Here is a 22138-nt window from a genome sequence, read left to right on the forward strand (position 1 = left end):
TTCACTCCATGAGAGAGCATTTTAAATGGGAAGGTCAGGACTTCTCTGATTCCAGGAAAAGGCTTAGGGAATTTTTGTTTTTACCCAAGCATAGGCCTTTGGCTATACCTCCTGTTCTGAATGTGGTGGAAGATGTGTTTGCAGAGGCTTCTCTTAATCCTGATTCTTTGCCTCCTGCTCCTGTTAAACCAGATAGGTATTACAGGGTGCCTGAAGCTCATAAGTATCTTTTTAAAAGTCCTAGGGCAGACCCAGAAACTGTTAGCCAGGGGCCTCAGGGTGTTAAGGCTTCTGTTGTCAAGAATCCGGTTCCTGCAGATAAAGAGGCCAGGGCCTTGGATAGATGGGGAAAGAAAGTTTATACTTCTTCCACTCTTGCCATGAGAGCTTTGAATTGCCAGTTTCACATGTTGAAATATCAAAATTATCTCCTTTCACAGTTGAAATCTAAGGTTGATGCTCTGGCGGAAGGTATTGATTGTAAAGAGTTACAAGATTTAGTGCATGTTTCTGAACAGGTGGGTAAGCATTCTTTGCAATGTGGTTTTGATGCTGTACAGGCCTCTTCTAGGGTGGCTGCCACTGGGTCAGTTCTTCGCAGGCATGCCTGGCTGAGGGATCAAAATTTATCTGACCATGTTAAAACTAGGATTTTGGATGCCCTTTGCAATCTGATGTCTTGTTTGGTTCTCCTGTTGAGGCAGTTTTAAAGAGAATGGAAGACAAGGCTAAGTCTATGCAGACTGTTAAGGATTTTTTGCAGGTTCAGCCTCCAAAGTTTAGTAGAAATTGGCCTACTAAGGGGTGGACATATCCTTCTTATGATTCCCAGTCTAGGGGTAGATCTAGACGTGGCAGGGGCAGAGGTCAGGGCTCTTTCAGGCCTAGAACAGGGAGTTCTCCTGCACAGTCTTCGGGTGAGGGCAGGGGTCAGTCCTTTCGTAAACAGACCCAATGACCTACCTTTTCAGCTGCCAGAACCTTCTCGCCTGGCGGCACCTTTGGGAGGAAGGTTGGCACTTTTCAAAGAAAATTGGAGTTTGATTACCCAAGACAGATGGGTATTGGATATCATACATCACGGTTACAGGTTTTATTTCCATACCTTGCCTCCTTTCAAAGGCATGCCAGACATTCCTCCTCAACAAAGAATAGAGGCTCACAAGCAAATTTCTCTGTTACTCCAAATAGGGGCCATACAGCCGGTTCCTATGCCAGAAAGGGGCCTAGGATTTTATTCTCGCCTGTTCCTTGTGCCAAAAAAGGGGAACACGTGGAGACCAATTTTGGATTTATATATCCTCAACACTTATCTGGACATGCCCAAGTTCAAAATGTTGACGTTACAACAGCTTTTACCGCTGCTGGGCAAGGATCACTGGATGGTAACTTTGGATCTCAAGGAGGCTTACCTTCATGTTCCTATCAGGTTAAGTTGCAGGAAGTATCTGCGTTTTCGGACTGGGACTTCTCACTGTCAGTTCTCTGCATTGCCCTTTGGCTTATCTACTGCGCCCAGAGTATTTACGAAAGTTCTGGCTCCAGTGATAGCTTTCTTCAGGCTGAAAGGAATACAAATCTATCCTTATTTGGACGATTGCCTGATTCTGGCTCAAGGAAGGACGAGCTCCTTCGTCATTTGGAATATGTGATAGCAGTGCTAAGATGCCTGGGGTATTCTGTGAACGAAATAAAGTCCAGTCTAGTACCCTCTCAAGACATGTGCTTTCTGGGTGTAAGACTGAATACAGCATCCCAGATGGCCTTTCTAACCCCGGACAAACAAAAGAATCTTTCCCTTTACTTCCATCATCTATCTATTCAGTCCGGGCTGACTGCAAGGACAGTCCTTCAAGCCTTAGGGTTCATGGCATCTTGTATTCTGGTGCTTCCCAATGCCAAACTGCATATGAGGAAGTTGCAATGGTATCTCAAAAATGTATGGACACAGCACTGCCAGGATCTGGACACTGTCATTCCAATAATACCTTACATTCAAAAGGAATTTTTGTGGTGGGCTCAGGAATGTCACCTAAGCAAGGGACTCTGTGACCCGGCCAGAGGCGAGTCAAATTTTAACGACAGATGCCTCAGACAAAGCTTGGGGGGCTCATCTAAACGGAAAGTGGATACAAGACAAGTGGCCTGTCAGACTACAGCATCTACATATCAACTTGAAGGAGATGTTAGCAGTCCAGTTTGCATTAATAGCTTTCAAGGATTTACTTCTTCCAGGGCAGGTGTTGCTTCTAACAGACAACACAACTGTCATGTGGTACATCAACAAGCAAGGGGGAACACATTCTTATCCTCTATGCAGGCAAGCAATGATTTTGTGGGAGACTGCTCTCAGTTTACAACTAAGTCTTCAGGCAAGGTTTCTGCCGGGAGCACAGAACTCCTTAGCAGATGTGTTAAGCAGACAAATCATGGATCCCCACGAGTGGAAACTGGATCTTCATGTATTTCAGAAATTGACAGTGTCCTGGGGAACTCCAGACATAGATCTGTTCGCTTCTCCACTAAACCACCAGCTGCCAAAGTTTTGCACAAAGAGGTTTCATCCCACAGCTTGGAAAGTGGATGTTCTTTCTTTCAGTTGGAAAAATCTTCATGTGTATGCCTTTCCACCTCTGCCTCTCCTCCCAAAGGTACTTCTGAAGGTCAGACAGGACAAGCCAAGGATGATTTTGATAGCTCCAAATTGGCCTCGACAGCACTGGTACCCATTACTGAGTAGTCTAGTACGGAAGCCTCCATGGCCTTTGCCTTTGATTCCACATCTGTTGTCCCAGGAGGACAGTCATTTGCTCAATGTCAAACTTCACTCTCTTCACCTAACAGCCTGGCATATTCTGTTTTAGACCATAGAGGGTCTCAACTTCCACAACAAGTTTTGAATGTGATTTTGGAAGCTAGAAGGCCTAGTACAAGGAAAGTGTACGCAGATAAATGGAAGAGATTTTTGTTTTGGAGTGCAGCTAAGGATTTGGATGTTTCTGAGCCTAATTTAAGTGTGGCTCTTCAATATCTTACTGAGTTGTTGGACAAAGGTTTGTCCTTCTCTTCTATTAAGATTCATGCTGCAGCAATTTCAGCTCACTACGACTGTGACCCACCATTGTTTTCTCATCCTTTGTTCAAGCAATTTCTTAGAGGGGCAAAGAATATAAGACCCCCACGAAGGGCTCCTACTCCTGCTTGGGATCTCAATTTTGTGTTGGAGAAACTCACTCTACAACCTTTTGAGCCTGCAGCTACTGCTGAGTTGAAATATTTATCATGGAAGTCTGCTTTTTTGTTGGCCATTACCTCTGCAAGAAGGGTTTCTGAATTGCAGGCCCTTATGGCAGTTGAGCCTTTCTTAATTTTCCATAAGGATAGGGTATCTTTACGTACTAATCCTTCCTTTATGCCTAAAGTGGTTTCTAGTGTGGCTTTAAACCAAACTATTCATTTGCCTACTTTTTATGCAAATCCCCAAAATAAAGGGGAAAAGATTTTGCACACTTTAGATGTTCACAGGCAGTTGCGATATTATTTGGACAGAACAAAAGGGTTCAGACAATATCAGCAGTTATTAGTTCCTTTTGCTTTGTGCTCTCAGGGCAAGGCCGTGTCAAAACAAACTATTTCTAAGTGGATTGGATTTTGCATTGCTTTCTGTTATTCCCATCATGGCAAAGAGATTCCAGCTGGGATTAGGCCTCATTCCACTAGGGCTACTGCCACTTCAACAGCTTTTTTGGGGGGGTGGCAACTAAGGATATTTTGGAGGCAGCCACTTGGAGTTCAGTGCATACCTTCTCTAGGCATTACCACCTTCCATTGTACTCTAAATCCAGGGCTGGTTTTGCCACTGCTGTGTTGCAGGGCATTTTGGCAGCTCCTGCTTCATTATAGTTTAGCCATCCTCCCTTGCCTCTGCTTTGGGATTCTACCCAAGTGTTAGGACTGCAGCAATGTGAGATGAAGAACATAGTACAGTTTTGTACCTACCATAAATGTAGATGTTCGAAGATCCACATTGCTGCAGTCCAATTTACCCTCCCTCCTTCCCCTCTGTAGTTTGAGGTGGTTGTGTGGGTTGGGTTATCCATCTCAGGTATATTGTGTATATTGTATATGTTGTATATATTGTACATATTTTTGGTGTTAGGCTGTTTGGTTGTTTAGTTGTTGTCTATGGGTTTTGACCTTTCTTTTTAGGGTCTTCTGACATCTGGGGCAAGAAAAGACTGAGGATATGACGTCGGTCATGCGCATTTGTACCCTGACGTTCTGATGTCAGTCAAATGCGCCTTGACCTACGTCAGCCTTATACTCTGATATTCGGGCCGACCGAGGGACAGCGGACTACCCAAGTGTTAGGACTGCAGCAATGTGGATCTTCGAACATCTACATTTATGGTAGGTACAAAACTGTACTTTGCTATTATTAGGGTTCTAGAGTTTCCATTTCTTCTTAGTGCCCAAAAAGACAAAAGACCTCAGGACAATTCTTAACTTAATCAACTTAATTTGTGAAGAAGTCTCTTAAGATGATCACTGTGCAGTCCATCATGTCCTGTCTTCATGCAGAGAATTGGATGTGCTGTTTAGTATGCCTACCTCTACGTGAAAATCGTGAAGGCATAGAGAAGACTCATAGCATCCTCATTTCAAATGGTCACTTACGCACTTCTCAATGTGCAGATCATGCAGTGTACCCTTCAAAGCCAGCGGAATTAATTTTTGCAAACCATAAATCACAGGATTAAAATTTCAAAGGCCTACAGCAAAGTCTACTTTGGTGGACGAATGCAGTTTATCAGACCACACCCACATGCCACAGTGACCATTGATGCTTCTGTCCTGGGGTGGGGGTGGGGCATTATCAAAACAGGATGGTCCAGATATCCTGAACTTCCCAAGAGGCAGTATTGTACTTCATTCTTGAGATGAGAGTGCTCTTCCTAGTGTTAAAGCCTTTCCAGGGCTCGCTCCCTCCCTTTGGGTGTAGTATCCATTACTCTTGACAACATAACAGTTGTATGGTACGTAAACGAGCAAGGAGGAACACCTTCTTGTCCATTGCACAGATAAACCGTGAAGGTATGGGGAAATGGACCTTGTTGATGCACCTCTTTCTTATAGCAATGCATATACTGGGATCTTCCACCGTGATAGAGGACAAGTACTGCTCCCACGTGAATGATCTCTCCACAACAGCAAGGTAGCTTTCAGCATTTTTCTGAAGTGGAGAAGACCCTGCTGAAATCATTTTACTTTACCTTTCAACACTAAATATCTACTCTTCAGCATCATTCCTCAGCCAGGGTGGTCTCCAAGAGATGCACTGTCCCACGACTGGCCCCCAGGTCTCCTGTATGCACTCCTGAGAATGTCGTCCTTTGGATGACATGTTAAAACAAGACCCTATCTGTCTGCATTAATGGTAGGTGCTGTGAGATTTTTTGCATCCACCCGAGGTATCGAAAATAGTGAAGGACAGAGTTCCCCATTGCCCTGGCCCAATTACCCCTAGTATAAATACCAACAATGATCTCTCCTGAAAAGACATTACCAGCTTAGTGGGACTTACGTGGTCAACAAAGGCTATTTTAATTAAAAGTTTTAAATTAAAAACATATCTCTGCCTTTATTTCAAAAGTAAAGATAAAAATAGTATGCACTTGGACAGTATTGAGTAGTGTTTATGGTAATTGTTGGGAAAGAGGCAAGTAATGCAACACCAGAAATGCTGTGGGGGATGGGCTTTTTTCTGGCCAGTTGTCTGTAGTTACTCCTTTCCAGTTTATCTCCAGCATTGTTTCATAGATTTAGTACTGTAAAATGACATGCTAAATATGAGCTGCCATCTCTTTGCATATGCAGATGGCCTCATCGTCCTTTGTGCTTCAGAATTTGATGTCATTTGCAAGTACATGTATTGTGTTCTTTACCCTATGCGCATTGAGGAGAGCAGAGCCCAGGATTGACATCTCTGGAACACGAGTAGTTACCAACTTTATCTTGGGCATTTTTTACTTTACCACCATAGCCAGGTTATTCATTCCGTTCTGTGCATCCATTTGTAAACACATTTTGTTGGTTTTCAAGGAGCCTTCACCCTTCTTTGCTCCTCCGGCAGTCTCATATGTGAGTGCATTCAGAGGCCTTGCTTAATTCCATTATATCAATTTGTTTTTGCCACCCACCCAGCACCACTTTATCATACTCGTAGATGTGAATCTGGTTCAGGTCAGTTTGGCAAGATTCTTTGGTCACAACCCACTTCTGGGTACACTTCAGAAGAATGCTGTCCGCCAAGTGGATAACTTTTTTTTTTTTTTTTTACTTAAAAATCTTTTTTATATTATACTTCACCAGCACTGATTTCAAGCTGATTGTAGCTAGACACATTTATACATGTGCTGTCAGAATGCTGCCTGACTGAAAAATTTGATTTCGTGTTGGTCACTGTTTATATACAAAAAAATTGTATATAGTAGCTTCATAGTATGATGCTTGACTTCATTTCATGGTTGCATAGTGATACACGGGTTAGTATTTCTGTCTCATATTCCTTGATTACCAGTTTGTATCTTGGCTGGGTTGCTTTTTGTGTGGAGTTTGAGTGTCCTTTCTGTGTCTTTGTAGGTTTCTGTCTAGATATGTAATTTCCTTATAGTCCCCAAAGATATGTTGATAGTTGAACTGGCAGTCCTTTTAAGTTCCTGTAAGATATGTGAGCATGTGGTGTGACTCATTCAGTGGACTGGCATAATGTCAGAACAGGTTCCCTGTCATGCACTTATTTTTTGCTAGGATGTGCTGTAGCTCCCCCTTGACTCTGGAAAAGATGGAGTATTTGAACATGAATGATTTCATTTAAGATTCATGATCCCCTTTGATTGTATGCTTCCAGCTTTTTGTAGTATGGGCTACTGTGGCTATAGTCTCACTTCCCGTTTATTTCATATAACAGTGCATCATACTAGGTATGGATAATTCAGATTTTAGTAGGCTGTAGACTGTAGACTGTTTATCCATGAAAGTGCAGCTCACATAATCGCTCTAGAGCCCCTCCGCATGGGTAAATTGAGTTTTCTATAAACCTGTTGCAGTGTATTACAACTTAAGCTGAATGATTATGAGCATAATTTAGGTTTCCCAGTTAAGATTTGCTGATGAGGGCATAGTACATCTGAAACACCTGTCCTTATCTAGTGGTCTGAGTTGTTAACCTACCTGCGTTAAGGTAAGTGTGCTGAAAATACTGTAGCTGTTATCTTAACTAGCAATTTCTAATTTTTTTATATGTTGTGAAATGCTTTGTTTAACTTGGAATGAAATGAACATTATAGCTGTAGACTTCATTTTAATGGCATGAAAACTAACATACACATCAGAAAGTGAATACAACAATGTGGAACCTCTCTTTTTTTTAAATGGGATTTCTCTTGCATGTCATTTTGTTAGCTGTTGCTTCAGAATGTATAGCAAACTTCTGCTATGAAAACTATAATACTGTGGTGTTTCTGAATGTCATGTTTGTTTTTTTATTCCATTTTCCTTCTCTGCGGATATATTTTCACACTAAAGGAAAACCTGACATAGCCATTGAGTCACTAATACCTGGACTTGAACCCCCAATGCCTCAGCGACTTACACCTCAGACTGACTCGGTAGCTTCAAACAGAACAGGTTAGTGATGTGGATGAAATTAGTGAAACGGGTCAGTATGTCATGCAGCAGGTGGGGAGAACACCGAGTGCTTAATTGATATTTTTTTTTCATCTTCACTGCATCTATAAATAGAATTCCAGTACAGGCTCCTGTACAATGCTTATGAATGTATGATTAAAAATGATTATATTTTAGAAATAACATTTTTAAATATACTAACACTGATCAGCATTTTGATAGCAGTTTTGCTTCTGTACATTTTGCATAAATGTGTACAAATTCTTTCTAGCAGGTGATTCTGTAGCAATATTCAGTGTTAAGTGCAATAAAAGTATAAGTACAATTAAAATAAATGGCTATAAAAATATATAAAGATTTATATATATATTTTTTTTATATTTATATTTATTTATATATATATACATATATATATATATATATATATATATATATATTTATTTATATATATATACATATAATTAAAAAATATATAAAAATAAGTACAATTAAAAACAATGTCTCTCTCTCCTCTGCTACTTTCCTAGACCTATCTAAAGCATTTGACATGGTCCCACACAAACAACTTATCTCTGTCCTCAATAACCTATCCTTCTCACAATCGGTCACCAACTGGTTTCAGAGTTACCTGTCTGGCCGCCAACAATCCGTTGTATGGCAGAATGACATATCTCCCCAACTACCTGTCTCCATAGGGGTTCCCCAAGGATCCATCCTTGGACCCCTACTCTTCTCTATTCACACCAATAATCTAGCCTCTGCCAGCAAACATGGCACACTTATACAATACGCAGATGACTCAACCATCATCTGCTCAGCCCAGTTCCTACCAAAACTGCAAAAAGTCACACAGGAAGCCTTTTCCTCTGTTGAAACATGGTTATCCGATGCCCGATTAATACTCAACCCAAACAAAACTAAACTACTCATCTTCCAACCCACCAAACATACTCAAAACAACTCTCACTTTAACATCACGGCAAAAGACAACACCACTATATACCTAAGTGAACACACCAAATTGCTAGGAGTGGAAATAGACAATAAACTAAAATTTGACATTCACATATCCATGACTATAAAAAAAGTCCACAAAAAACTAGGAGCATTACACAGAAATAAGCAATTTCTCACCAAAGCAGCAAAGATTTCAATAGCAAATTCCCACCTTATCTCCACCCTACTTTATGCCTCTCCAATATATACCAACCTAAGGCAATGTGATCTAAACAAGCTAGAGACCTGCTACAACAAAATCGCCAAATTCGCCACAGGGGCATCCTACCGTAGTCACCACTGTCTCTCACTTGCTGAACTGGGCTGGCTTGAACTCCCTCACCTCCTTCAGTGGTATCAACTCTCACTCGCCCACAAACTAGTAAACCATCCACTAAATGTCCCATCCCTCCAGAATCTACTCCAACCCTATTGCTCCATCAGACCACTAAGATCCAGCAGCAAAAATCACTTGCAGATCACTAAAGCTAATAACTCTGCTGGTGAAGCACTATTCTCTTGCGCCATAGCCAAATTATGGAACTCACTCCCACCCACAATTACCTCCATACCATCATGCACCCACTTCAAAACTTTACTAAAAGTGCAACTAAAAACATGCTGGCTATGCCCTTGCAACTCCCACTCTAATATCATCCACCCCATCCAACCACTACCTTTCTTTCCACTCCACTAACTACCTTGATTATAGCAAGCTCAGATGCTCATAAGCCAGTACTTATTATACAGCACGAACTACTACTTCTTCTTGTAACATTTGTTAATGTCTGGTATGCACTTCACAGATAAAGATTCTAGTTGTCTACTGATGTACTATGTTCTTCATCTGTAAATATGTTGTAAGTAATTGCTATGTAAATTGTTAATCACTATGTAATCCAATGTAAATACTGTCTGTTTATTTTAACTGTGGAGCTTTTCTCCCCGGGCCTTCACTGAAAATGGACCTACGTCCAGTCGGACACTCCCGGTCAACAAATTTAAATAAATAAATAAATAAAATATAAAATCATTTGGTTTGCATGGTACTCCTAGTAAAATACTGAATGGATTAGAGAACAACTTTTTAGATGCTAATGCTGCCACATTGTGGGTGCCTTTCGGAAATCAGCCTAATGCTTAAATAACTTTTTGATTTGCCGTGGTATGATTTAACTTCTTTTGACCATTAGGATTAAGATCATAAGTCTTAGCTTGACAGAGAAAAATGTTCCCAATCTTCTTCCTTTGCTTGTAATGCCTTCTGCCCTCTGCAGTTCTCCACTTATTGTTTGCCACTTGTTGGCCTCATAGGAGAAATTGGCTATTGGCAATCTTTTCAGCATTTTCTGAAGTATTTGTGGAAAACTGTTTGTTTGTTCCATACTGTGCATCTGTTAGATCTGCAGCATGTTGTTCTCCAGTCAACAATTGCATTTCAGTTTTTGTTGATCTATGTCCGAAGTGAAAATGGGTTAGACTAGAAGCTCACGCTTCATAAGCACTGGTATGGGTAGTATGGGCATGTCCGTTTTGGTGGGGAAGGATGCACAGTCAGAAGTGCCTCACAAGCTGATCCCTAGTTGGGGGCTGGGGACACATGGAGTATATTCCTTAAAGTGCCTGGGCAGTGGCTGAGTTGCTGCTGATGCATTATGGCATGCCAGCCCATCAGGCCTTGGACATTACTAGTATAGAAAATGGGATGGAAAGCTGTGGCATGGAAAACTCTCCTTGGCCAGCACTATGATGATGCCCAATGCACCTCATTTTCCTTACCAGCCCTGAGCATAGGTTGGACTTAGTCCTGGGGAGGAAAGAAAGCCCATTGGATAAAGAGAAGCCCTCTGAAGGCAGCTGATGGAAGGTTGCAAGAAACCAGAAGGAGAGGAGAAACAGTGCATTTTGATTTTCAGGTCAAATCCAACTTTTATTTTTCTGTCTTTGTAGTTTCAGAAGTGGGCAGTGGAGAGCCACTCTTGTCTGTCTTGGGAGAGGGATCAGAGAAAATTTCTCATTTGTGTCAAAATGCTATGTCCATCCCTAGCGAAGTAGCTGATGCCATTAATAACATGGCTGACCCCATTTTTCAGTCAAAAAGAAGCAGAAAAGAAAGTGTGTATATACTCCTAGGTTCATAGGTAAATACTAGGCTATTAGTCTGCAAATTATTACAAGCTTAGCTAATAACCAAAGGACAGAATCAAACCCTGTTTCTTGTATCTGTGAGGTAAAGACCTTAACCATATGCAAACTCACCCTCAAAACAAGTGTGCCACCTGATGCACCACTGACACTGAACACATTTCTTTGGATAAGAGTAGTTTACCACTCCTCAAATTTCTTTGGATATGAGTAATTTACTGGATCTGGCTCAGGGTTTAATTCAGGCTGTTGATCCTTCTTGTAAAGTAGTTTCTGATAAAAGTAAGAGGGATTTCTCTTTTCCTGAAGAGATTAAAGGTTCTGAATCTGAACAGGAAGATGCAGGATGGATACAGGTTTTCTTCCTCAGATTTCTGAGTCAGACTCAGAGGAGGGCTCAGTTTCCTATTCTTCCTGTGGAGGGTTCCCTTTCTCTGAGACTATTCCTAGAGTGTGCCAGTGTTTTCAGTGGGATAACACTAATGTTTCTCCGTCCCTTAGAAAATACTATGAGTTGTTACAGAAGGATTTTCCAGAACCTACACCAATTCCTCCTGTTCTGTCTGCTTTAGAGGATGTGTGTGTTACTGCCTGCAAGTTTACTCATAGTTAGCCATCTACCCTTAAATAGACAGATAGGGTTTATAAAGTTACTCAGTGTTTTAATTTTTTATACACTATTCCCAGTCCTAACCCAGCAGCTACAGGCTTGTTGATTCCATTGCTGCTTACTTTCATTCCTATCCTACCCTTTCTGATGAGGATTGGAAAATTATTGATAGGTATGAGAAAAAGTGTATATGTCTGCAACGTTGATTTTCAGAATTTTTAATTGTCAGGCTCATATGTTTTTCTATCAAATTGTAAAGTATTAGGGATGTTTTATCTGCAGTTTCTTCTTGTGAGAAAAACTCTGCTTTAAATAATTTGTTTTTTTCTGTTGCACAGGCCACTACTCATTGATTGCAATGTGTGTATGACTATGTTGATACTACTTCTAGGGCTGCAGCCACCGTTACTGTTTTGAGGAGGTTTGCTTGGCTATATTCTGAGAACCTCTTAGATGATGACATAAATTAGGTTTTAAATTCTCCCTTGGATAGAAATTGTGTTTGGCCCCTGTGCTGCTGAGGTGACCAAAAAGTATAGTGAAAGAGGCAAGCTGATTTTTCATCCCTCCTTTTTCCTATTTGTCCAAGGGATTTTCTATCTCCTAATCCAGTTTTGGCAAAAAAAAAAAAAACAGAATAAGCAGCCTCAGTGAAATTCAAAAACAGATACACAAACTTGTGAAAGACAAAAAAATAAGAAGCGGCATGAAGACCTGATCACTCCATCTAACAGACGCAATTATTTATTTATTTGCAGTTTGTTAACCAGGAAAATCCCATTGGGCCAGTATGAGCCCTTTATCAGTGGAGGCTCAGGGACAAAAGCTCCATATGTACACACACACAGAAACAATGCAAGTAACAATTGCATCACAATTAGTCCAGGATAATACAGAAATAAGTCATCAGAAGTTATTACAAACAATTTCACAATACCATAAATGTATCCCATCAAAATGAATGCAGTGTATTACAGAAATAAAAGTCAGCAGAAGTTATTTAAAACTGTATAGTATGCCAAAGTTATAGGTTTATGATAGATTAAGCATTACTATTTCTGGGAGGTAGATAACCTGTAATATTTAAAGTGAAAAAAGAAAAATAAGAGGGAGAGTAGGAAGTTGTAGGAGTCAGGAGAAGGAGGAAGAATAGGATGTCTGAGTGAAAGTTTTGAAAATGTATACTTGACGGCAGTGGAAGTATAGCATATTTTTTTTATTTAAATCAGATTGTGCTTTCTTCCAAAATGTTAGGACTTCATCAGAATAATGACTGCTGAGCAAAGTACACTTAAATTCTGTTTAAAAATGACCTAATTGGATAATTGGTCTCATTACAAAAACTCAAAATAAAACTTTGTAAAAAAATACAAGTTAAAATATATATGAATAAGATTCAATAAAAAATATAAAAAAGCAATATACTTTCTGAGAGAGATTTACAGCATGCAGTTAAAAAGCAAGTGCTGCTTTTAATTTTAAGGTACTACAAATAGTAACTGTTTCATTTAGCCCTGGGTAAACAGTGATGTTAGTTCTGAGCTGCCACTTTAATTCTTTTAATTCTAAGAAGTCGTCAAATGGACCCCTCTATCCCCTAAATCCACGTGGTCCATAATTACAAATTTGACTGAATGGCCATTATGTTAAGCAATATGCTTAAACAATGCATCCCTCAAGTCTTTCTTCCGAATATCATAATGTTGAAAGATCCTTGCCTGTAAACTGCTCTTTGTTTTCCCTATATAGAAGCATGTACAGGTTTGGCACTTAGCTAAATAAATAACAAATTTACTGCCATAGTAATACTTTTTTGATAATTTTATCACCCTAAAATTGTTGAGATGAAATGTACCTACTTTCAAAATATGTTTACATTGAGAGCTATGAACACATTTGGTCATCCTGCCATTATATTGGGGAAATTTTTCTCTTTCACGAAGAGTTTTAAAACAAATGTCCTTTTTAAAGAATATGTGGAACCTCACCCATGATTTACTTCAGACTTAGGATCCAGCTCTCAAGTTCCTCCCTGTACCCATAATGCTCTGCTGTATCACCAAAGCCCCAGATCTCATTTGCTGTCTTTGCGAACAGACGCAGGTTTCCTTAGCTCTCGACAAATTTTGTCTTTTTTTGTTTTTGTGGGCGGTAGTAAAGTTTTTGTATGAAAACTTAACCGTTGAACAGTCCTCTACTTCACTTCGCTCCCTTTCAGTTTATCATTGGTGTTAGGTGCCTCTCTTTCTACTATTTTAAATAGCACTGTCCTTTACTATTGTTGGTATTTTGAACTTTCTCTGCTGTTAATGTTGGTCTTGTTCCTGTTATTGCTGTAGTTTTTCCCTCTTGTCACCATATTGGAGAAACCCACAGGGATTAAGAAGTGCACTTGTGGACATAAAACCCCTATTTCAGATGCCATCAAGGAGTGTGTGTGTGTATTGTTTAGGGACTCATCATCTGAATACCAGTTTTAAGATCTGTGCAACCTTTAATCCCAGGGCCTTAGCAGATCATCGCAATAAACTCCTGTTAAGGGGGCTTTTACCAGCTGCTACTCCTACTACTACTTTATGGGCTCAAACCCCCTCCAAACACAGGAAATCAGCTCCCCTGGAGCATAGGAAGCACGCTACTATGAAGTCCCCCAGGTCTTCTTCGAAGTTGCTTTCAAAGTCCAGTAAGATTTAGGATTCTAAGCCCAGACCATTAATCCGAAGCTTTTGGATCTCAGACCATCGACTGCAGTCATTACAGTAAGTCCTATCTCTGTACCTTCAGATCCTAGAGACTTGGATCCTAAACAGAGTATTCTCTAAAGGAGCACTACACCGGAGTATGCTATAAAGACCTTTTCTCCTACCCCACCTTCGAAGCTGCTTCAGACACATAAGAAGCACTCTAGACTTTCTTCCAGTTCCTCCTGTAGTTCGTCCAAGAGCTTGTCAGAAGCAGATGTGGATAGGATGATCTGAAAGTTTTACATCACAGATTCAGATGGGGGTCTTGCCAACTCCATCCAGTACCGGTTCTGTGAGTATGCCTACAACTTCTGCAGCTATATTTTCTCCTTCTCCGAGCCATCCCATGGTTTTGGAATCTCAGGATCTGAGATCCCCGAGGGTCCTGTGTTGGATCCAAGGAAAGCTTCTTCCTTGACTCCAGCTATTTCCTTGACCAGTTCTCTCTGTTACCATCAGATCAGAGTGGGTCTTGGAGCCAAAGTGTCATCATTGCAGCTGAGGGGATGGACTCAGCTCTGATTTTGTCAGATCCGTCCCTTCCTTTCGGAGCCTCAGCCATCGACAGTTCGGATTTGTTTCTGCCACCAAGGCTGAGATCCGCAGAGGTTCTGGGTCTGTCTTCCTCAGGAGTTTTGGCTCTGAGGGGGCTGGTTGGAGTTTCCCCCCGGTCCATCTGCCCTTTGAGGTGGTAGAAAGGGTTTTATCTCTCCACACAGAACCACTGTTTCATATCTTGGCTCAACAACCTTTCCCCCATCGGATCCTAGCTCTGAGTTGCACAGGTCTATTCCATAGTGATAGCCAGAATCAGTAAGTGTCCAACCAGTTCCTATGGAGGAACTTCCCCTGTCTTCCAGGACTTAACCTGAGCATCCCACAGAGGAAGCTCTTTAGAAGAGAAAATGTAAAAGGAGACACATCGACTCCTGTTTGGAGTCTGTCACAGATGACACTGAATTTGATGAAGGAGCAGGATCCCCCAACTCACCAGCTGATGACATCTTCTTTGGAGATACTTTAGAGATCTTGCAACATAAAGGTGGTTGGTCTTCCCAAAACCCCTCACCAGATGAATTGGTATTTTTGGAGGCTTTTGGTTCTGACCCATCTACGTCTTAGGTTACCCCTCTAGCAGCCAAACTTATTGACTTGGTGGTCTTTCAGGCTTGGAAGAAGCCGAATACTGTTGATCCTATTCCATAGAGACCCGACAAGTTTTTGGCACCCCTCCCCCGACATGCTACAACAGAGCAAAGGGGTCCCGATAGATGCTGTGGTGGCAGCCACCAGGAAGGAGCTAGCAGAACAAAGCTCTATTGTCCACCTGCCTAACAGGGAATCTAGAGCATTGGACAGGTTTGGAAAGTGAGTTCTTGCCTCTGCAACCTTTGCCCTGAGGTAATTAAATTAAATTACCTGTCTCATTTGGCTTCAAAGAGATTTGACCAAGGAACTTTCAGATAATGTCAGAGTCCATGTCTGCTGAGGACTTCAAAAGAACATCCTCTCAGCTGGCCACTCTTTTTTGTCCATGTCAAACACTTCGATGAGGTTGATCTCTCACACAGCTGAAGGCACCTTATGAGCAGCCGTTTCCGGCATTGCCTTAAGGAGACATGCCTGGATGCAGCTTTGTGACTGTGGAACCCTTTAAAATGTCTTTTATTAATGCCCCCTTTGATGGCATTTCTGTGTTTGGGCCATCAGTTAAAGAGATGCTGATCGGCAGTGATGAAAATGAAAAGACTTTGTCTGCCGTAGGAGTCAAGTTTTCTATACCTCAACAAACCTTTTTCTAGGAATTAAGGAGGTGGTAAGAAGATTTGCTTCTGCAAATCTCAGGGTCCTTTCCAAGATCCACACGGTGACAGTTCCTCCAGAGGCAGAGGGGTAAATTTCAATGGCAGATGTCACCCTAGAGGCAGAGGAGGTCTGCAAGGTCAGGGCTTCTGGGATTCCTTCTTAGACAAGCCTTTCCAATGCTCCTGAAGTGCTGCCTGACTGTCCAACTCTGGAGACAGTCGGGGTCAATTGTCCTTGCACCCAGCTGCCTGGCAAATATAACACAAGATTCTTTGATGCTAAGCATAATATCCAAAGGTTATTACTTGCCATTTTCCCTTCTTCCTCCTACCATAAGGAAGAAACTTCCTGACATCTCACCGAGTCAGAGGAAGGCAGCAGCACAAGAGATTTTTAAACTGCTAGACAAAAGGTCATCCAAAATTTCCCTCAAGATTGGGTAGGATTCTGATCTCATTCACACTTTTTAGTACAAAAGAAAATGGGAGACTTGTTTTGAATCTAAACAATTTAAATCAGTTTGTAAAGAAAGCAAAGTTCTGAATGGTCAAGATACAATCCATTTTGCCATTTCTTCACAAGGATAATTTGATGTGCTCTATAGATCTTCAGGATCTACCACATCAAAATAGACAGGCAATCCTGAAAATATCTTTCTGCTGGGAGACAGTTACTTCCAGTTCAGAGCCCTGCTTTTTGGACTCACCACAACCCCCAGGGTGTATAATAAGTGCATGGCAGTGGTGGCTGCTCGGTTGACACTCAAAGGATTCCCAGTGTTTCCATTTCTGGACAGTTGGCTCCTTACTGCTCCCTCCAAGCCAGGGACTTTTTGCTCCAGATTTGCAAATCTTTAAGCATAAATATAAATCATGCCATGTCAAATTTAAACCCAGTGCACAGCTTGGAGTTCATTGGTGTTCATCTAGACACGATGAAACAAACAGTATCCTTACTTAGGTTTATAGGTAGATACTAGGCTATCTGCCCAAAGGCATTTATAAGCCTAGCCGGAATGTGTTGGCTTTCGCTGCCCCTTTAGATTAGTTCTCTGTGCTTCTGTCCAGCAGAGCCACTGAAGTGATCCCTGGGGTAAACTTTTAGTTTCCCATCCACTCGTCAAGGTTTCTCTTCAGTATCGTATTTCTATAAGTATTCAAGTTCACTTTATCCTTACTCATTCAACTCTTCCAGTGAGATCAGTACTGCAAGCATTAGATTCTGCAGTATTGCCATTGTGTTTTTTCCTTTGGCACACTTTTCTATATGGGTTCTGCAATGAACATTATGGTCCATTCTCAACCAGCAACTATCCTAACCAGTCAGGCTTACCATAATGTGTACAAGACACATCAGTTGGTGGATGCATTCTGATGATATACATCTAGGCAGATGCTTTGTCCTTTCATCCCCTATGGCCACAGTGACCATGGACGCTTCTCAGTTGGGGTGGGGCATTTCTTTGGAAGAACTGCCCAAGGCATGTGGTTCCCCCAAGACACCAAGTTGCATGTCAACATTCTGTAGATGAGAGCAGTCCTATTAGGGTTGTAGGCCTTTCAAGATGCTCTTCCCTTGGGTACTATTGCAGTTCAGACCGACAATATGTCTCCTGTCTGGTGCATCAACAAACATGGAAGAACCCAATCTTACCCCCTTTGCAGAGAGACCATGAGGGTATGGGAATGGGTGATCTCTTTTCTAGTTGCAGCGCACATTCCCGGGAAAACCAACGTGTTACTGGACAAGCTCAGCAGATCCATTCTAATGCCCCATGACTGGTCTCTCAATCTGTGGTGGAGATGATCGTCTGGTGTTGAGGCCGGCCTTGCTGTGACTTATTTGCCACTCCCCTTAACAACAAGTGCAGCATGTACTTTGCTCTGATCCCTCTTCAGGGAGAGTCATCGAGAGATGCTCTGATTCACTTGTCCCCCAGGTCTCCTTTATGCTTACCCTCCTCTTCCTCTAATTTCCAAATTCTTACAGAAAGCAAGCAGGCTGAAGAGCTCAGTGATCCTCATTGCTCCTTTCTGGCCTCAACAGATACAGTTCCCCTTCCTGTAGTCTCATCTTCATTATCCTCCATGAATACTAGGGCCCACTCTAGATCTTCTGTCACACCCATCGGGGATCCAACAACCCAACATTCAAGCCCGAAGACTAACCACATGGTTTCTTGACTTTCAGTAATAGTTAGACAACCAAGGCTTTCTTTTCCGCTATGCAGTATCATTTGGCTTCTCAAAAATAATCCACCAAAAAGGTTTACTGAAGCAAAAGGAAAATATTCTCTCAATGGGCTTTTGAATAAGTTGCCCCTTTTTCTGCCCCAGTTGCTGTGATGCTGCAATTCTTGACATTATTGTTTGAGGAAGGAGCTAGCTTTTCTACTATTAAACTTCAACTAGCAGCTGTTTCCAATTTTCATACTGGAAACCGACATGTTTCTCTGACTACTTCTAAATTATGTAAAGCTTTCATGAAAGAAATTTTTCTTTTTAAGATCTCCAATTAAAGATCCGTCGCTACCTTGGGACATTACAGTGGTGCTGCAAGAACTAACTCAAAAGCCCTTTGAAATATCAGCTAAAGCCAATCTGATGATTCTATCATGGAAAACAGTTTTATTGGTAGCTAATACTTCTGCAAAGAGAATATCTGAACTCCAGGCGCTCTCTGCCAAATTTCCATACATAATCTTTCATAGAGACAGGGTTTCTTTATGGACTTAACCCTTCTTTCTGTTTTTTATTTTTTAATATATAGCCTAAAGTGGCTTTGGAGAATATCATTAACCAATCCATTCATTTACCAGTCTTCTTTCCAAACTTTAAACAATAAGGGAGAATGCGTGCTACACCTCCTGGATGTACACAGACAATTACATTTTTATCTTGATAGAACTAAACAATTCTGAAAATCAAATCGGCTTTTTGCTTCCTTTTCTGTAAAGAAATTGGGTTATCCATTGTCTAAAGTCACTGTAGCCAAATGGATAACAGATTGCATCTCTGTGATCTATTCAGAAAAATAAAATGTATAACATTACCTAAGCCCAAGGCTCACTCAGCCAGATCCATGACTACTACTTCTGATTTTGGTCCAACATTTGTGCTGCAACTTCATGGTCCAATGGTCATACTTTTGTTTCTCATTAGAAATTGGATATTACTTCTAGAACTAGAGCATCTTTTGGTTCAGTGGTGCTCTGGATTATCCTTCCATGAGGGCCACCCAAGAACAACGTAGCTGAGGACTTTGTCCCATACATTGAGGAAGAATGAAAAGGACAACATCAGATTTAAAAGTTATGTTCTTAACCATAACTAGGCATCTGTGTTGTCCATTTTCATTCTTCCTCAACTTCCCTCCCATCCATCCACCATCTAAAGCTTCTGGCTTGACTTATTGGACTGTAATGAAGCCTACAGTTCCAGGTTTGAGCCCTGTCTTTTTTTCTTCATATCTTGCTTCTGTTCATAGTATGGGGATTGGGCAGCAAACTCAATCTGGGGCTTTGGTGATACAGCAGATCATTATAGGTACATGGAGGAGCACAAGAGCTGGATCTTAAGTCTGAAATAAACAACAGAGTTGGATCTGAGGATCAGATTGAAGAAAGAAAGTGGACAACACAGATACCTAGCTATGACAAAAATATTCCAGGCAGAGTCAAGGCCCAGACTACCACAGCCTTGAGTTCATCTATAGCTTTTTTGGAAAGGGTTGGATTTTAGAAGTATTCTAGAAGATGCTAATTTGTTCTTTGCATGCAATTTTACAAAACACTTTAATCTGTATTCTTTCTCTAGATCCAGCTAAAGCTTTCTGTGGACTGTTCTCTAGCAGCTCCTGGACTCTTGCCCTTCCACATGCCAAATGTAGTTAGCTAAATTAATGTACCCATATAGCTAAGGCTACTGCAGCAGTGATCGATATGATGAACATGGTGCAGTTGTGTAAGTTGAACTCCCATAACTGTAGATATCTGAATGAGCACTGTTGCAGTAGCTGCTCTCTCCCTCCACTCCCACCCCCTGTGTGTGTGTGTGTGTGTGTGTGTGTGTGTGTGTGTGTGCGCTTATGTATCTTTTATGTCAGGGTGTGAACATTTATTTTCTTTTTTCCTAGTATTATCCTTCATGGCTCAGCCTCCCTCTGCCTGCTGGCAGGAAAGCTCTGAAGGGCTTCACACCCAATTTTTTTTGCAGTAAGCTCAGCTCAAGCTGCCTGACAGTTTAGGCACAGTGAAGGTGCTCTTCTGTTTCGGAAGCTAGACAGTTATTGTATCCTTTACAGGATATAACCCATATAGCTGAGGCTGCTGCAGCAGTTATTTGAACGTCTACTGTTATGGTACGTTCAACATACATAACTTTACTTTCCTGCCTGGGAAGCCCATTTGGGTCTTTTATTCTTCCAGTAGTGAGAGTCAGGCAGTAGGGAGTGGGCTAGGAAGCTGTTCCTATGGAGAAGCCTATCATTGGGTCTCGCTCCCCTTTGCTGCTTTCTTTATCTCCACAGTGTCTCTGGTACTTCTTGGGCAGGTAGCTTATGAATCTCCATCAGTGGACCCTAAAGATGTGGTGGTGTCACTGTTCATATCTTATGTCCCATCAGATCTAGATTTCTGAAGCATATTGAAAGCATCTCGGATAGTGGCTGCACACACAGCTTTTCTCTAGTAAACCCTTTTCCATCTTCCCAGAGCTGTAGTGACTGTCGCTATGAATGCCATAACCGCAGTGCAGGAGATATTTTTAATGGCAGACAGTCCAAGGTGTTTAATCACAGGTTGGGGCCAATGTGCACATTAGCATTCTAAAGCGGAGGGCAGTCCTCCTCATTTTTCAGGCTTCCAGGACATTCTCCTTTGAGATGTATTTGTCATGCACTGTGAAAATGTGGCTGTGGTGTGGTACACAAGTAAGCAAGAAGGAATCCAGTTATATTATGGGCAACAAAGCATAGCATTGATCCTGCCTCAGCATCGCTTCCTGAACTCCTTCAGTTTCTTTCAGACTTGTTTGATAAAGGTTCCAATTACTTTACATTCAAGGTTCAGCTGGTTTATATATCCATTTTCTATAAAGGAATTGACCGTGTTTCCATTGCTCCTCACAGGTTGAGGAAAACCTTCTGAAATGAACCTTTCCTTAATGTCATCATTTCACTTCAAAGACCTGATTCCACCATGTTACCACAATTTTGTCATAGAAGCTTCGTCAAAAAAAAAAAAAAAAGTTTAGAGCCATCAAGTTGAGCTGAGTTAACATTTCTGTTCCAGAAAACACCGTTTTGTTTTTTTTTTTCTGGCAGTTACAATGTGTCAGAAGAGTTTGCAGTCCTCCTTACTTAATTTCCCATAAAGACAGAGCATTTCCTCCTCTGTTCCCAAGATTACATCAGAGAGTAACCTGAACAAGTCTGTTCATTTACCTGCTTTCTTCCCAAATCATACCAACCATGGGTAGTTCATTGTTTACACTCTAGGTTGTTCACAGATAGTTGATATTTTGCCTTCATAGGACAATAGTATTTAGGAAAGATAGACACGTTTGTCTCCTTCGATGCAAAGGAAGAAAACCTTTTCAAAATGACCTTTTCCATATGGTTATTAGATTGCACCTGTATCTTTGCTTCACACAGCAAGTCCCTGCCAGCCAGACCAAAAGCTTATTCTACAAGGCCGATGCTACTTCACCCCATCTTTAGAAATTCCATTGTGGCTAAAATTTAAGCTTCAGCAGCTTGATATACATTGTGCACTTTTACCAAACATAAGTTGGATATCTCGTCCAGATCCAGGACTACCTTGGATGCAACCATCCTAAATGATCCCGATCTGATGCCATCCAGGACTTTCAGGGATCTTAGGATTCTGGCCCATCTCTTGGATTGGATGGACAGGATGAATATTTTATTTATTTGCAGTTTAAGGGGGAAGTCTATTGGACCAGTATGAGCCCTTTTTCAGTGGAGGCCTGGGGAGAAACGCTCCATGTACATACATACAGAAACAATACAAGTAACAATCACATCAAAATTAATCCAGGGTAATAAAAAAATAAGTCAGCAGAAGTTATTACAAAATATTTCACAACACCATCAGTGAATCACATCAAAATTAATGCAGGGTATTACA

At 41.2% G+C, this 22138-nt stretch overlaps 1 protein-coding gene across 8 annotated transcripts in view; it reads left to right on the forward strand.

Moving 5' to 3' along the window:
• The window catches only part of AAK1 (AP2 associated kinase 1), a 1655011-nt gene that overhangs the window by 1335008 nt on the left and 297865 nt on the right, over positions 1–22138 (forward strand). For all 8 annotated transcript variants that reach the window (XM_044083018.1, XM_044083021.1, XM_044083020.1 and 5 more), the window contains one exon: positions 7588–7689. In XM_044083018.1, the coding sequence (XP_043938953.1) occupies positions 7588–7689 (102 nt within the window). The remainder of the gene's footprint in view (positions 1–7587; positions 7690–22138) is intronic.

This window comes from Protopterus annectens, chromosome 9.part0 (assembly GCF_019279795.1).
Source record: "Protopterus annectens isolate FY-2018-M chromosome 9.part0, PAN1.0, whole genome shotgun sequence".
Lineage (NCBI taxonomy): Eukaryota > Metazoa > Chordata > Ceratodontiformes > Protopteridae > Protopterus > Protopterus annectens.